This window comes from Sphaerodactylus townsendi, linkage group LG10 (assembly GCF_021028975.2).
Source record: "Sphaerodactylus townsendi isolate TG3544 linkage group LG10, MPM_Stown_v2.3, whole genome shotgun sequence".
Classification (NCBI taxonomy): Eukaryota; Metazoa; Chordata; class Lepidosauria; order Squamata; family Sphaerodactylidae; genus Sphaerodactylus; species Sphaerodactylus townsendi.
The window spans coordinates 24,971,131-24,987,454 of NC_059434.1; the positions used below are offsets into that span (position 1 = coordinate 24,971,131).

General features: G+C 44.0%; 1 protein-coding gene across 3 annotated transcripts in view; it reads left to right on the forward strand.

Moving 5' to 3' along the window:
• Positions 1 to 16,324, forward strand: part of CRACD (capping protein inhibiting regulator of actin dynamics) — a 172,276-nt gene that overhangs the window by 69,312 nt on the left and 86,640 nt on the right. For 2 of the 3 annotated variants that reach the window (XM_048509827.1, XM_048509828.1), the window contains exon 1: positions 11,502 to 11,598. The exons of the other annotated variant lie outside the window; for it this stretch is intronic. In XM_048509827.1, coding sequence (XP_048365784.1) covers positions 11,574 to 11,598 — 25 coding nt within the window. In that variant the 5' untranslated portion in view covers positions 11,502 to 11,573. Of the gene's footprint in view, positions 1 to 11,501; positions 11,599 to 16,324 lie in introns of those variants that run through there. 3 annotated transcript variants of the gene reach the window in all.

The following is a 16,324-nucleotide window of genomic DNA, read 5'->3' on the forward strand; positions in this document are numbered from 1 at the left end:
AACTGATCCACAGAGACCACTTCCCCTGGAGAAAATGGCTGCTTTGGAGGCTGGACTCTGTGCCACTATACTCTGATGAGGCCCCTTCCCTCTCAAAATCCCACGCCCCCCAAGTCTCCAGGAATTTTCTAACCCAGAGTTGGCAACCCTATCCCAAGCTGTTGTGTTTGTTTATTTCTGCGTTTTTCCATCATGCTTGCGTTTTATTGCACTGTGAATCTCATTTTTGATCCCTTATCAGTGTAATATGAAGAGACTCAGGAGCTGGAAGCGGAAAGATTGCCTGCCTGAGGGCACAATCTTGCTGACTGTGATGTGTTTAGGCTCAAGAGGTCTCTCCAAAAAGGACCAGGAAGTGCAATATGGGCTCATACAACTGGCAGGCTATATGTAGCTTTGGTATAAATATCAGCTGTGGTCTTCTGTCTTTGCCCGGTCACATACCTTCTCTTCACAGCAGTTTAGCAGTTCTCAGCTCACATCCTCTAGCTGCAGACACTAACCTGAAAGATTCCAAGCAGGAGAGGGTCACTTCTTTAACTTTCATTTCTTTCTCTTGCTCTAGCTGCTCCTAGGTATCGTCTCAGTTAATTCCTTTATTTTTTACATCTCTTCTACTTGTTCATCTCACTTCTTTTCTTGTAGTCTTTCCACATTTCCCTCTGTTAGGCTGCCCAGTCCCTGCCATACGGCATTTCTTTCCTTCTATTATATCAGTTTCCCCTCCCTTACTCTTGTTCCTACGAATTTTTAATTAGTTTGATTTTTGCCCCACTCTCGTCCCCCACAGCAGGCTCAGAGTGGCTTCCAACATTTAATAAAATTACAAAATTACAAATAACAATAAATTGGGAAATACAATCAAATTCAATTTAAAATCCTAAGGTGCTTAACCAACCAAGAGGGGAGTACTTTCAAGACAATTCCCCTAGCCTTTCGACTAAAATATAGACCCACTAACCAAAAGAAGAGGAGATGTGGGGAGGGGGGAAGAGGAAAGGGCAAGGGAGGCCAGTCACCTGACATAACCCTGTTGCTGTCCTGGGAAGTGAGAAAAGTTGCGCAGGGCCCTGGTCTCAGTCAACAGGGCATTCCACCAGGCTGGAAGAAGGGCTGAAAAGGTTGTTGAGGACAAGCAGACACTTTTTGGACCAAAGATCACCAGCAAGCTGTTAGCAGTGCACAATTTTCTGCAGCTAACACAAACCAGGAGCTTGGCGACTGTACCTAGGGGGAGTATTTGCTACCTGTGACCCTCCTGAAATGCATAGTCATCATGTTGTCTCAGAAGAGGCAACCCACATATTCTGCATGTGCAAAAAGCTTTCGTATGCGTACTGTTGCCAGGCACGTGCCTGGACAGGGCATGGAGGAAAGCGCATCAGCAACACACTGACATCATTTCCAGAGGGAATCCAGAAGTTATGTCACCGACTTAATTATAGATGAGGAAGATTCTTAGAGTGTTGCCAACATTCTCCACCCTTTCCACCCACCACTGACCAATTAAGGAGAGGATGGGGGAATGTCGAAAGGAGCTTTGCCCACCAAACCTTTTGCATGAACCAGAACCATGGAAAATCCAGCGGTTGGCTTGTGCTTATCAAAGTTGTATGCAACCAAAGAACCTCATGCATCAGGAAGATCTAGCCACACTTGCCGACCTCCTGATATGCATGGCGTGGTGTCATGGTTAAGAGTGGCAAACTCCAACCTGGAGAACTGGGTTTGATTCTCCTCTCCTCCGTAGGAAGCTTGCTGGGTGATTTTGGGCCAGTCACAGTTATCTCAGAGCTCTCTCAGCCCACGCAGAAGCTGGCAGTGGCAAAACCATCTCAAAAGGTCTCTTGCCTTGAAAATCCTACGGGGCCCCCATAAGTTAGCTGTGACTTGACAGGACTTTCTACCACTATGTCTGAAAGGGCTTTCCATCTCCCATCTACAGCCTTCTCATCCCCCTCCTCTTTAACAGCCTTCTGCTTGCCACATTCCCTTTCCTCTGTCACTTTTAGCCTTTTCTCATTCACATTCTTTTCCCTTGCCTGCCTTTCTTCACTCTTTGCTTTCTCTTTCTGCCATTGTTCCCCACCCCCACCCTCTGCCACCATTCTCTTCTCTTCTTTTCTAGCCTAGCTCTTCAGAATGCTACCTGACTCTTTGCTTTCCATCCAAGATAGAGTGCCCTGGCTTGGTTTCACGCTAGCTTTTTAAATGTCAGATTTCAGTTGACAAGCTTCCTTGAACCATATTGTTTGCTCTCTTCTCCTTGACTCCTGGGGCAGTGAGCAGCTGGTTCAAACTAGCTCTGGTAATGAAAAACAATTATACGGTTCAACCCCGCTATTCTCCTGCTCATCTGTTTCGCTTGATGACGGTACAAAATACAGAAATTACTATAGTTGCCATTGTTTATGAAAGATAATCACAGTTCCAGTGTGGTGTAAAATTGCAATAAAAATGTGCCAGGACCTTTGCTTTCTTGCATATTGCATTTCTCCAAAGAATGCGAAGATGTGGGCCCCTTCATTGTTAGCCGACAATGCTGAAATGACTGCGCTCAGCCGTGAATTCCATGATTTATTGGTATAAAACCGTTGTGCTGTTTGTTTTGTTTCAATCACCTTTAGCAAAACCATGGCTACTGACGAAAGAGACACTGAGCAGAATGCTCAGTCAGAAGTACTGAGTAGAGATGTTGCAGGTACTGGAAAAGCTGAACTTGTGTTTTGCATGCAAATTAAAGAGACAGTTGCTCCATTTACACAGGTGCACTTTAAAAAAAGTGAACACTATACTTCTTCCAGCACATGGCTTGAGAAAATAATATTATACAAAGAGAGCAGGTATTACAAACTCTGAAAGTAATGAGGAACTTTGGCTCAATTAAACAATTTAAGTATTGTTTATATGCCAAGCATTTGTGAATAACCCACCAGTGTTGCAAATCTGTTGAGTATCTATGGGCAACACTTGTTGGTTACAGTTTGCAATGACAAAGAAGAGTTTGGATTTATACATCCCCCCCCCCCACCCTTCTCTCCTTTCAGGAGACTCAAAGGGGCTTGCAAACCTCTTTCCCTTCCTCTCCCCACAACTGATACCTTGTGAAGTAGCTGGGGCTGACACAGTTCTGAATGAACTGTGACTAGCCCAAGGTCACCCAGCAGACTTTGTGTGTAGGAGTGGGGAAACAAATCCAGTTTACCAGATAAGACTGCCACTCAGGTGGAGCAGCAGGGAATCAAACCTGATTCTCCAGATTAGAGGCCCCTGCTTTCGACCAATACGCCATGCTAGCTCTCCTTTGACTTATGGGGGACCTTCAGAGAGCCACAGAAAATGCATAGAATATGCACATTTCCACAGTTTCAGAGAATCAACTACAAAGTGGATCATTGGACGAACATCCGTTAGTGCTGGATTATGAAAGATGTCAAGGTTTTGCCTGATGAATCAAAAGTTCCATGTAACTGATTGCCTGCCCTTATATCAAGAGAAGCTGTTGTAGTTAAAGGTAACCACATGGGAGGTAGTATAGTCAAGATTCTGTTTTGTATGTCTTAGCTTCAGGCACAAAAGCCCTGAGAGATGTTAAGTCACATCATACAAGGATTCTTGTGATAAACCAGTGCTTAAAGGTTCTGCTGCGATGCAGCAGTCATGATTTTGCAGTGGCTAAAGAGGTGATTTCAAAACCTCTGTTTCACTTGCATTGCGGCTTGTGGAAGGATTGATTGCCTTTCCTTCAGCTTGCTGTCCTCTGCCACAATGGAGAACAGAAACCTCTCCAAAGAAATCAGTCTCACCACCTTGGGAAACAGGCAGTAGGCTAAGGGTGTTACTGGTGTTACTGTAGCCGAGGCGTGAAGCAGGTGCCATCTGTGAATTATTAATGACCTGCTTACATTTGCTTTGTGCAAAGTAGTCAGGAGAAAACTATGGAGGATTTGAGTCAGGTCAGTAGCCGACAGTTGAGTCCAAGGGTGAAGGGTTGAGAAGAGGGAGAAAAAACCTCCACACTTGAGGAATAAAAACACCAAACATTCTTTAAAGATAGGAGGTGTGCTGAGTGTCCTGGAAACAGCCTAATTCGGCCTGCTTCTGATACGGCATTTTGCTTTTCCAGATGCCCCTTTTTAACGTGCTCACAGAAATGTCTACTGTAGAAACATTGCTTGGGCTTTGCTTGTTCACAGAACTTTTCCAGAAATGAATGTTTACCTGGAAGCAGAGCATAGGAGCCCAGTGGGAAATTTTTCACTGGCCAACAACAAGGAAAGGCTCTAAACAGAGCCAAATGTTGCAGAAGCTTTATTTATCTTATTTATTAATTAAAAGTATTTATACCCCACCTTTCTGTCGTCATATTCAAGGTGGCTTACAAAATACCATCAAATACAATACACTACAATAGCATATACAATAACAATAAAACCCAATACACTACAATGAAATCACACCATACCATAAAATATCCAGCCTTTAGTCACCAAATGTGATGGTTCTGTCTCTTTCTAGTCGCAAATGGCCTGGGGGTTTTTTTTGGTCAGTTCCGCACAGCAAATGTATAATGGGTTGCAGTCGTTATAAAGGAGCCCATTTTCCTTTTTTCAGTTCACATGCATGCCCTGCAGGCAGCGATTGGAGCCCATGGAAACAATCCAGGTTGCTTTCGTGCTTTCGCACAGAGACACTTCTCTCTTTTTTTTTATTTCTTGCGACACATGTGTAGCTATGCAGGCATGCAGAAATGAACCCCCAAAGCCATGCCAATTGTCCCACGATACGATCACCTGCACATTTGCAGCACACAAAATAAGGAAAAAGAAGAAGCCTCCCTGCAGTGGCAGGCCGATTCTCCCTGTCCTTGCCGGCATGGTGGCAGGGAGTGAAACAAAGTGCCTCCTACCCAGCTGTTTGCAGGGAAGTGGTTCCAACCTGGGGTTTTGCAAAAGGATTGCTGGTTTAGCGATTTTTTAGAATCCCGGGTTGAGGGAAATAAAATGGGGCAGGTTCATTTTGGAGACGGTCCCCACCCCCACCCCCAATTTATATAGCATCCTGCGCTCATTATATTTGCCCTGTGCGGAATTCACCTTTGTTTTGCTGTGATTATTATTTCTGTGCCTTGACATGAAATTATTCAGGTGAATAGAATAACTTCATGGCCTGTTTGAAGTGCGGTGTGACTTCTCTAGATTCAGGGCCTTTGCTTTGCTTTTCAGTGCATCTTTCCATTCCCAGCTGCCGTTTTTGAAATCGCTTTGGTTCTACGTGAAGGTTTTCTTTTCTCTTCTTTTCCTAAATCCCAAATTCATCAGAGGCGACGAGTGGATTTTACCTGTTGGCAGTTTGGCAGACACTCGAAAAGCAATAATGGGGGGAGATTAAAAGGTCTGCTGTTTTAATTAGGCAGGGAAGAAAATGTGCCAGATCTCGATGGGGTAAAAATGTCAGTATGAAGAGTTACGTTGGTTTTGAACTGCAAGGATGAGCATTAACTGTAAAGTCTGCTCCTCCGGGCAGACTCAGCAAACACTTTCAAATATCAGTCAGTCTGTGGAGCCTTTAAAATGTTATCCTACCTGTCAAGGTGCTCGGTTGCCAGCTCCTGGTTGGGAAATACCTGGAGATTTTGGGGTGGAGCCTGAAGAAGGCAGAGTTTGAGAAGGGGAGGGACTTCAGTGGTATATAATACTTCAGATTCCATCTTCCAAAGTGACCATTTTCTCCAGGGGGCTTTACCCACTGACAGAGTTGAACTGGTTTCTACCTAGGTTCGCCTCAGTGAATCCCCACTGCCACCGAGCTCAACATTGTTTTGTCTCAGCCCCCCCCCCCTCAGAACTGCGACATCCTTGTCGCAGCTATGAACAACACTTTTCTGCTGGAACAAGGTCGATACCGATTCGAAGCTTCGAAGTGGGGAAGCATCGAAACAACACCTCATCCGTTCAACCAATCACTAGCCGCTTTTGTGGCATGCGCAGAACGGGAGAGTCGTGGCGGGCAGAAAGCGCATGTAACTGTAAACTGCAAACTGTAAGAACTGTAAAAAAAGAACGCTCCCATTTCCCGCCATAACACAAGTGCCAATCATGATCAAGGAGTGAAACAGGCACCAAGATGATCCTGCCCACTTAGCTCGGTTCCAGGGGGCCAACTCAGTTGCTGTGGGGACAGCCTGGAATCGCCCTCCACTGAAGGGAACCGAGTCGACCTTAGCTCCCTTCTGTAGTGGGGAAAGCCCCCAGGTGAACTTTCTGTTGCCTTGGAGATACCAGGAGATCTCCAGCCACCACCTAGAGGTTGGCAACCCTACTGGGAGCTCTGGGAGCGACTTCTGGGAAGCTGGGTAATGTTCAAACTCTCCAGTCATGTAGGCTGGGGCCAATAATGTAAATTGCAATTATGGGAAAAGTATTCATTTTAAAGGGGTTGATAATTGCGTGCAAAGACCCACACAGTATATTCCTACCCACAAGGCTTGGACACTTAAATGCTATGCCACCTGTGCAGGAACCATGAATGGAACAGTAAGTCTCATGTGGCTAGAATAACAGGACTTTTGTATAAATGCCATTTCATTACAGCAGTCGAACAGCATCCTTGGAGCAAGTAAACTACCTACAGAACATGCAAAACATGTAATTCACACATTACGGGAAACAGATCTTATGTCCTCTGTGTCCAATTGGGATTGCAACTGTGATGCTTGTTTAGAAGAAGCTTCATCTCCCCTGCCCCCAACAATTTTACTGAGATGCAACAATGTGGGGAGCACCATTAGATAGCTGGGCTTAGTCATTGACATTTTTTTGTTAATAAGACACATAGAAAAGGTTTAGTGACATATCTAGGAAGCAGAGGGGTCACTTGACTCTCCGGCCCTCTCACTTTCTGGTAAGCCGGAGAGGAAGTCTGCTCAGAGTGCCTCTGGCTCAGCGCAGCCTCCCTCCTGGCTACCTTCCCGGCTTAGTGGAAGTAGGGAGGGAGGCTGCACTGTTTGCTTTCTTGCTCACCCACCCTGTGTGCCTTGGAGTGAACCAGAGGCACTCTGAGTGCAGCAGGCCTGCCTTGTTGAATCAACTGAGATAAGCACGGAAATAAGCATAGTGGCAAGGTGGTTTGCAAGGATTTGATATGCTTCATATCATTGTCATCAACAACCAAGCCCTGTGTGGGTATGTCTTTGGAGTAGGGGCTTAGACTGGACAAGTTGCATGATTATCTTGATCCTGTGTATAACTCATCCTTGATTCTGGGGTGAAAAAGATGTGCCTGAGCAGATTAGATTCATGCATATCTGGGCCTGTAACCCGTCCTTCCAGCTTCGTTGGTCAAGAATGTCATCAAGTGCTATTTATAACAATCATATAACTTAGCAGAGCAGAGTTCAGACTTTTGTCAGCAGAGGACTGATTTGTAATATCCATCTAAGTTTGTTCCATTGTCTGCACAAAATGGAACACAAAGCACACACAATTTGCTGTAGCTTTCCATTACTTCCATATGTGTCGATTTCCTCCATCTGCATTACTGTGGTAAAATGCTGCACAAAAGCAATCTTGTTTAAACTGTACTTATGGTTGCATAAAGATCCTTGTAATGCAATGTTTCACTCACATGTAGGAATAAATGTGCAAATCAGAAAAATATCAGCAAAACCCCAATAAGAATTTTGACGCAATCATATATATAATCATACCTAGATTTGTGTGTCTATGTCTGTGTGGTTTTGTAAATGCGCAAGTTCATATTGGAAATATGTTGTAGGGCAGTGATGGCGAACCTTTTCGAGATCGAGTGCCCAAATTGCAACCCACTTATTTATCGCAAAGTGCCAACATGGCAATTTAACCTGAATACTGAGGTTTTTGTTTAGAAAAAATGGTTGGCTCCAAGGCGTGTGTTACTCAGGAGTAAGCTTGGTGGTAGTCGGTGGCTTTGCTTTGAAGCAACTGTGCAACTCTTCCAATGGGGGAATTACCCCTTGGAGGGTTTACTCAGAAGCAAGCCCCATTGCCAGCAACTCAGCTTACTCCCAGGTAAAGGATCACGCTTCAGTTCTTTGCATGAAAATCAGTGGGTTTAACAGCGCCTAACAGGGTTACCTACACTGCTTCCCAAAAACTAGGTCTTAGGTTTAATGCTAATAATCAAGCCCAGCGGCCCAGGCCAGCCTAGATGTGTGGGGGTGGGGCACTCTGCACGTGCCCACAGAGAGGGCTCTGAGTGCCACCTCTGGCACCCATGCCATAGGTTCGCCATCACTGTTGTAGGGGAAGATGCAAGTGAACTGAAGGGACTGAAAGGTGTGGCAAATATTCTGGCTTCTGGAATCCTTAAAGATATTTGCATTGCTTTGTCATAGCTGTTTGCATTGCTTTATGATTAGCAAATAGAATAAATCATGCAAGTTTGTTCAATGTGCCCAGTTGACTCAGGATCCAGAATCCACCCTTTCTTGGTACAGAATATGGATTGTTTGGGCAATTTTTGTATCACAATGAATACACAACCCTAAATTATAATGGGGATGGGGTTATCTTAGTTGTGAGCCCTCTCTGTGTGTCTGTTTTTGAACCTATACCCTTCAGCTATCTAAATTTCATGGGATTGCTGAAAATAGACCTAAACCAATCAGAATGAAAACAATATTTCAAGCAAAACATTTGTGACTCAGAGCTACATATTGAGAACAAAGCATGCCCAGAGCTGATCCATCTGGAGAAATTTTCGGCGAAAATATTTATCTTCCAAGAAGCTTGTAATTTTTGCCACGACAATGCTGAGAGTAACAAAATTATTAATAATATAAAGTCTATTGTATTAGGTAGGCTTAGTCTACTTGTGAAATATGGCTATTTTTGTTTATTGAATAAATGTGGGATGAGATGGAATTCTGAGATACAAATTTGTACCCTATTGAGTGACATGTCTGTTGAGCTGTACAGACTGTTTCTAATTTTTCATTCAGTTCCTTAGATCTTTCGTCTGCTATTCAGTATTCTTGTTTTTCTAAGGACATTAAGGGTCTAGTTAAGGAAAACTTTGAGGCCCAATCACCCAATGTGCTTGGATCTCAAGATGTTGAAATGCCCACCAATCTACGTCAGTTCCTCATCAACTCTTCCCACTGTTTTGCTGGCACTTGAGACAGTAGTGGGGAGGGTGGCTGAAGGAGTACAGTCATGAGAACCAGCACAATGTAGTGACTAAGACCAGGTCAACTCTAATCTGGAGAATGGGGTTTGATTCCCCCCTCCTACACATGAGTGGCAGTGTCTTATCTGGTGAACCAGTTTTGTTTCCCTACTTCTAAATTCCTGCTGGGTCCCCAGTTTTGTTTCCCTACTCCTAAATTCCCTACTCCTAAATTCCTGCTTGGGCTGGTCATAGTTCTTTGAGAATTCTCTCATCTACGCCTACGTCACAGGGTGTCTGTTGTGGGGAGAGGAAGGGAAAGGAGTGTGTAAGCCCCTTTGGGTCTCCTTACAGGAGAGGAAGGGGGTTATAAGTTAAAACTCTTTTCTTCGTAAGCAGACAGCAGATTCTTGCTGGGGAGGGGTGACTTCTTGCCAAGGATCCAGTAAACAGCTGGAGTGGGCCCCAATCCAAGTGGTATTCCTTGTCTAGGAAACCAATTTCACTCTTCACATCATTGCTGAGCATCCTGAGGCTTTGCTTATTTGAGGAGGTGTGATTTTTGCCTCTTTTACTAATTTTTGTTGGCTCACAATTTCCTAACATCCATCTCTCCTGACAGACATCTGGAGCTGACTTGGTCAGCTCTTTCCTTCCAGCTTGTTCAAACAGGAGGCGTGCTTGCTGAACAGGCATGTTGTCGTGAGTTCAAGGCCTAACAATGATGCAAATTAAAGCTCCCCTAGTGCTTTTTCAGTATTGGGAGTCCAGATGTGATGCACAGTTGAAAGGCAGAAAGATGCAGGTTACCCTGCCCCAATAAAACAACAATGAAAGATTTATAATCTAGAGTTCAATTCAAGAAGCTCTGAGTGGTCCCAAAGGCTATCGCTCATCCTGAATCCAAATGGAGGCAAAGTGAAAAACGGAAGGCAGCTTAAGCTAAATTTGTGCTAACGTTGCTAATTAATATTCCTGAGGGTCGCTCGAAGAGTTGTTTGATACTATTTTCACCTGTTCATGTCTTCAAGCTGCAGATGGAGAATGAGGGGAAAGGGGATGGGAAATATTTTCCTAGAGTTGGGGATATTTTCATAGGTCTGAAGAGTCCATGAGGGACTGAGAATGCTGTTCTCTTGAGCAAAGTGAAGTGGCCCCTGGCCATCTTTCTAGGCTTTTGGTTATAGATGGATAGCTAACAAAAGAGGTTGAGTTGGAGAGTTTGGATTTATACAGGAAGCTTACAAACTCCTTCCCTTCCTATCCCCACAACAGACACCTTCTGAGGTAAATAGGGCTAAGAGAGTGCTGAATGAAATGTGACTAGCCCAGCAGGAATGCAGGAGTAGGAAAACAAATCTGGTCCATGAGATAAGACTCTGCCGCTCATGTGGATGAGTGGAGAATCAAACTTGGTTTTCCAGATTAGACTTTAACTGTTCTGAACCACTATACCATGCTGCCGTATTGGTGGTTAACTGATGTGCCAAGACCCTGTAATGAAGGTTGTATCATACCAGGCAGAGAATCTGATAAATGTTCTGCCTGGAAATGTGATACAGCTGTGGGCAGTGAATCCTCCTCTTCCCTGCCACACTTTCCACTGGGAAAACCTCTGGTGGAGCTGGAGAAAATCTCAATGGGGATGAACTGGTAACAATGTTGTGCAGAAGCCTTAGAAGAACCACGGTAGATTTTGAGGCCCAAAGTACTTAGATGACCCCAGGAGGACCTGTTTATATTTAATTGCTCCAACAATTCCAGGACAAGTTGAAGGGCACATTATAGGAAATATTAGCTTGGAACCCAATATGTCAGTCCCATGTTGCATTCCTCATTTTCCTTCGGTAGCTTAGCTCAGATCCTGAAACATTTCCTTGGCCCTGTTACACGGTATTGGTTGTCATATATAAGAACGGGCATGATGAGGTAGGTTGGGCTACTCGTGGAGATAGTTGTGAGTCAACACAAGGGTAGCATTTTCAACAGCAATCCTATGACTCTGATATGGTATAGTTCTAAGTGACCAGTTATGTTTGCCAAAAGAGATGCGTGTCTTCAGCTGGTGTTGGTGTGGTTAAGTCAGTGGTCTAAGCAAGCAACTAGGTGGTAGCATCTGATCTTATTATCCCTCAGCTCAGTCTTACTGACTCTTTCTGAGTGGGAGCAATTCCTGCTAGAGGCTTCTTTACTTTCCAAAGACATTTGTAGGTGTTCTTTTTTCCCCCTGACATCCAAATATAGCCTGTGTATTTTCAACTTGATCCACCAGGCTGTGCCCACACAAACTTCATTTGCTTTAAAATATTCCTTTTACCAAATTGGGGGGTAAAATTTTCCATCGTGATCGCACAGATTCAGTTCTTCCTTCGAAGAGGATCGAAGTAGGAGTCTCTTGCTTTCTCTCTCCCCTGCAGTATTTAAGAATGATCAATTTGCTTAAGAAACCTTGTAAGTAAAATGCCTAATTGCATGGATTTAACACTGATCTCTCATTTAAAAGTGGTGATGCGTTCTGACTTAGTTTTGATTTCTCTTGCGGAACAATTGAAGGTATAGCTTGCTGTTGATTATTTGTGCAAAGCCGAAGCCAGGCTGCTCTCGGTATCAATAGGGATCTTTCTAAAGAATATGTGCAAATTAGATTTGGGATTAAAAGCAAAAATGATAAGATCAATTTTATCATTCAATATTGTTCTGTTCATTTTCGGGCAACTTCCAATGCATCAGCTGCAGTTCTTTGCACAGAGATAAAAGAATGTACATGATCTCTGTGACTGGCATTCAGACTAGCAATTAGTATGTTCTACTATAGAACATGTTGTGTCTATTTCCATTTTTCATTATCTTTAAATGTACCAACTGTGGCTTAATTGAACACTTAACTATGCTGTTGTTGGAACCTTAGAGAGCAACTACAGTCTTTATCCTCAATATCAGTAATTCAGGAGTGAGAAATCTGGATATTCTTTTGACCCAAGAGGGTAAGCATATGGCAGTAGACTTGAATGCTCCTGTGCAATTGCTGGGCAACTTGATTGTCATTAGACCATCTATTAAGAAACATAGTAAAGGATTCCTAGATTCTTTAAAGTGTTGCAAACAAACAAATACACTAATCTCTCTCTGCCTTTGTGGCATTAATTTTAACACAAGGCTATGCTTGGAAATGTACTAGTCAGGAAAGACACGGATTTAACTCAGATCCCGATTAAATCAAACAATAAGTCAGTCTCACTGTTGGGTCAAACATTTCATTAGACATTTAAGGAAATGTAAGGGAAAGCAGTGACATGTTAAGCAGGCTGAAGATTAACCCATTCTAATAATTCATTTCAAGGAGGCACTCTGAAGGAAGAGACTTGTTTTTGTGTTGCTTGGGGGTCATAACAGTAGAGAAATCACTGAAAGTGGTCCCCTTTATTAACCTTTAGGGTTGCAGTAGGGTACAAAATATGTTACTGCCAATAAATCATGCTTGGGTTCCCCGCCCCCCCTTTCTTTTAAGGCAGAGCAGCTTCAGATGGCTGCACTTGGCTGGCATTGTTTCTCTTTAATGGCTCTTCCTCTTGGTGGTCACATAGGCAAGTCAGCCTAGATCCAAGGTTGAGAGGAGGAGGAGGTGGTGGTGGGGAGCAGTGTAGATTCATCTGGCCACACATTGCAGAAGTGCTGCCAGCCGGCTGTGCACTGGAACATATAAAGCATCTAGGAACTGTTGAAGGCTTTCCCGGCCGGATTCAACTGGTAGGTTTTCCAGGCTGTGTGGCCGTGGTCTGATAGATCTTGTTCCTAACATTTCGCCTGCGTCTGTGGCTGGCATCTTCAGAGGTGTATCACAGAGAAAAGTCTGTTTCACACTGTGTCTAGTGAGAAGGGGAAAGTTTAGTGGGGTACCCCTAAACTGCCAATGTTTTTCAGATGTAATGATTAGGTGCATGGGACCCTGATTCAATTTGACACTATGGCACAAGGGGAGTTAAGCTTTCTCATGTTTTCCTGGTCTTAAACCAACATGTAGAGCTGCTGTTTCCTTTACTGGGGGCAAACCTATGTGTGCTGAGGTTGTATAGAAATAGAAAGGTTTTGGTCAAGTCAGAGGATAGGATTCGAGGCCTTTGAATTATTAGGGATAAAGTCTGGGGATTATGTTGTATCAAGTCCTGTTCTACTAGGTGCTGAGGGCAACAGAAAAAAATCTCTACAGGTTTAAAAAAACAGACCATTTACTCAACAAAATACCTGGTACCAAATTTGAGACAAATGTAGCAGGCAAATAAAACACCCAGTGATATGCTGAAGTCTAGGGACTGGATCCAACCAGAATTTCTGTGAAGGAAAGAGAGTTCCCTTTGACCAACCAAAAGCCTTTACTATGGATCATGGGACCTGCATGGGCAAAAACCTTGTGGGACAGCAGCTGTAGTAAAGAGAATTTGGCCAAGATTAAGCTAAAATATGGCTAGAAATTACAACACAGAGAGAGAGAGAGAGAGAGAGAGAGAGAGAGAGAGCATATGTTCAGACACTCATCAATGCACTGTCTCTTCTCAGAGTTCCATTTCTCTGGGAACACCTTTTCAGTAATGTCCAATGCTATTCTCTGGCTTCTGTGTCAAGGCAACCATCTCTGATCTGTTGCTAGGAAAATCATGTTTTCCTGTTTTGGAACAGGAATGGCAAAGCACGCATGCTATCAGAGATCTGTGGATAGGATTTCTTGTTCTTAGCAGCTTTATCCCACCCTGGCCTGTCATATCAGTGTTGTGGCATTGTAAAAAAAGGGGTGTGTAATTCTTTCCTCTTGCCTAATTTCCCAAAAGTCAGTGTGGTATAGTGGTTAAGGGTAGTGGGCTGTAATCTGGAGAGCTGGTTTTGATTCCCCACTCCTCCACACGAAGCCTGCTGGATGACCTGGGTGGAGCAGTACAGTTCTCTCAAAACTCTCTTAGACCCACCCACCTCACAAAATGCCTGTTGTGGGGAGGGGAAGGGAAGGAGTTTGTAAGCTGCCTTGAGCCTCCTTACAGGAGAGAAAGGTAAAGTATAAAAAACTCCCCCTCAATCTTCTGTTACAAATGTTGCATAACACTACAGTTTTCTCCACAATGAAAAAAATCATAAACACAGATGCTGTACCTGGATTTTCCCACTGTAGAGACAGTTGCAGCCTTGATGGTGTGGTGTAGACCAATGAAATAGAAAAGCAGGAAAGAGTAAAATTCTTCATCCCCAGAACCATTTCCGTCTCTTTTTCTACAATGCTCCAAGATGGGAGTGGTAGAAAATGCTGTTGGATTGCAGCTGGGTTATTGTGACCCATAGGGTTTTCAAGGCAAGAAATGGACAGAGGTGGCTTGCTGTTTGTTGCCTCTGCTTAGCAGCCATGGACTTCGTTGCTGGGCTCTGCTTAGCTTCCAGCATCTGATGAGATTGGGCTATCCTGGTCAGAACATTAAGAAACAACTATGTGCAAGGGTAAAGGCAGTCCTGTGTGCAAGCACCGGATGATTACTACCCATGGGGTGACATGACATCACAGTGTTTACTAGGCAGACTTTGTTTATGGGGTGGTTTGCTATTGCCTTCTTCAGTCGGCTACATTTTACCCCCAGCAAGCTGGGTACTCATTTTACCAACCTTGGAAGAATGGAAGACTGAGTCAACCTTAATTCAGCTACCTGAAACTGACTTCCGCTGGGACAGAACTCAGGTCGTGAGCAGAGCTTTGACTGCAGTACTGCAGTTTACCCCTCTGCACCTCAGGGCTCCTTTAATTTTCACAATACAATGGTTCAGGTCCCCAGTATTAATTTGAGCAGGGGTGCCCAAAGAATGAATATCTGCAGGGGTGCCCAAAGAATGAATATCTGCAAGATCTGGAATACTGTTTTTCTTCAGAACTGTAAATTAGATGATTTTCTGGCTTTTTGCACTCGAGATCCGAAGTAAAAGAAGCTTCTGCTTTATAAATGTGTGTGGGAGTACAGTGTGCTAGCTGAATACAAAGGAAAGAATTCTCTGTTGTCAAACTGAACTTCTTTTGGCTTTCTTCTACTGTAGCTAAGGAAGTTTTTTTAAAAAAATGTGCCTGAAGAAGAAATGCTGAGTTAAAAAAATGAGATAGGAATGTCACATTACTGTCTTGACAACAGATATAGAAGGATCCTGAATCTTCTAAACTTGTGGGTGATTTCAGGGTTTGATTTGTTTCTGTTCACTTTCAGTTACTACTAATCAGAGCTGTAGCAAGGGGGAACTGTGCCTGGGGCATGTGTGTGCCCTACACCCCTGCCACACACACCCCCGCCCCAGAACGCCCAACCCACGCCCCCGCACTGGTGCACACCTGGGGCAAGATGCCCCCCTGTTCCCCTGGGCGCTACACCACTGCTACTGATATAGTATCTCCTGAATTTCCACCTTCTTCAGAATTATGTATGTGACTGGGTGTCACCTTTTACAGCCCTTTGTGTAACCAGGATGCTGCTTTGGAGCTGTAGTGGATTGCAATTGCCCAGTGCTCAGAAAAACTTCAGTGGTTAAAAAACTCATCCATGTGTATTTTGCTCCATTTCTCTGGTCCACAGGCCGTCTTAGAGGTTAGTTTTGGATTCAGGCAAGACATTTTCATTCACTGTACTCAAGACACACTCACATGGTGGCATTTGGTCCAAAAAGATGGAGAATTTTCTTCTTTCCCTCTTTCACTCCTGAAGCCATTGTGCATGGAGGGGAACTAGGCTATGGGAGCATGTTCAGAGCTGATTCTTCCCTTATAGCACTTTAAATTGAAAACAGGCAGTTTCCATCACAGTTTCAAGCATCTTTTATGGTGGCTGGACTTGATGAAAATATTGTGGAGACCAAATATCCCCCAGCACTAAGTTTCTCTTGATTCCCGATGTTCATAGACTGACCCCATGTGAGCTGTATCTAAAAGAGGGCATGCAACTTTGCTACTGCAGCAGCAACTGGCATGGGAGTGTGTTGGGAAAGCATACACACACACACACACACACGCACACACACACACACACACACACACACACACAATCCTATTCTACTCTGTGCTGCTGTCCCCTGCCACTTTCCTTCCTGTTTTCCCCATTGCACCCAAGTAAAGCAACAGTGATTTTGCTGGAACCTCTTCCCCCATTTTCCCTTGTACATCTTT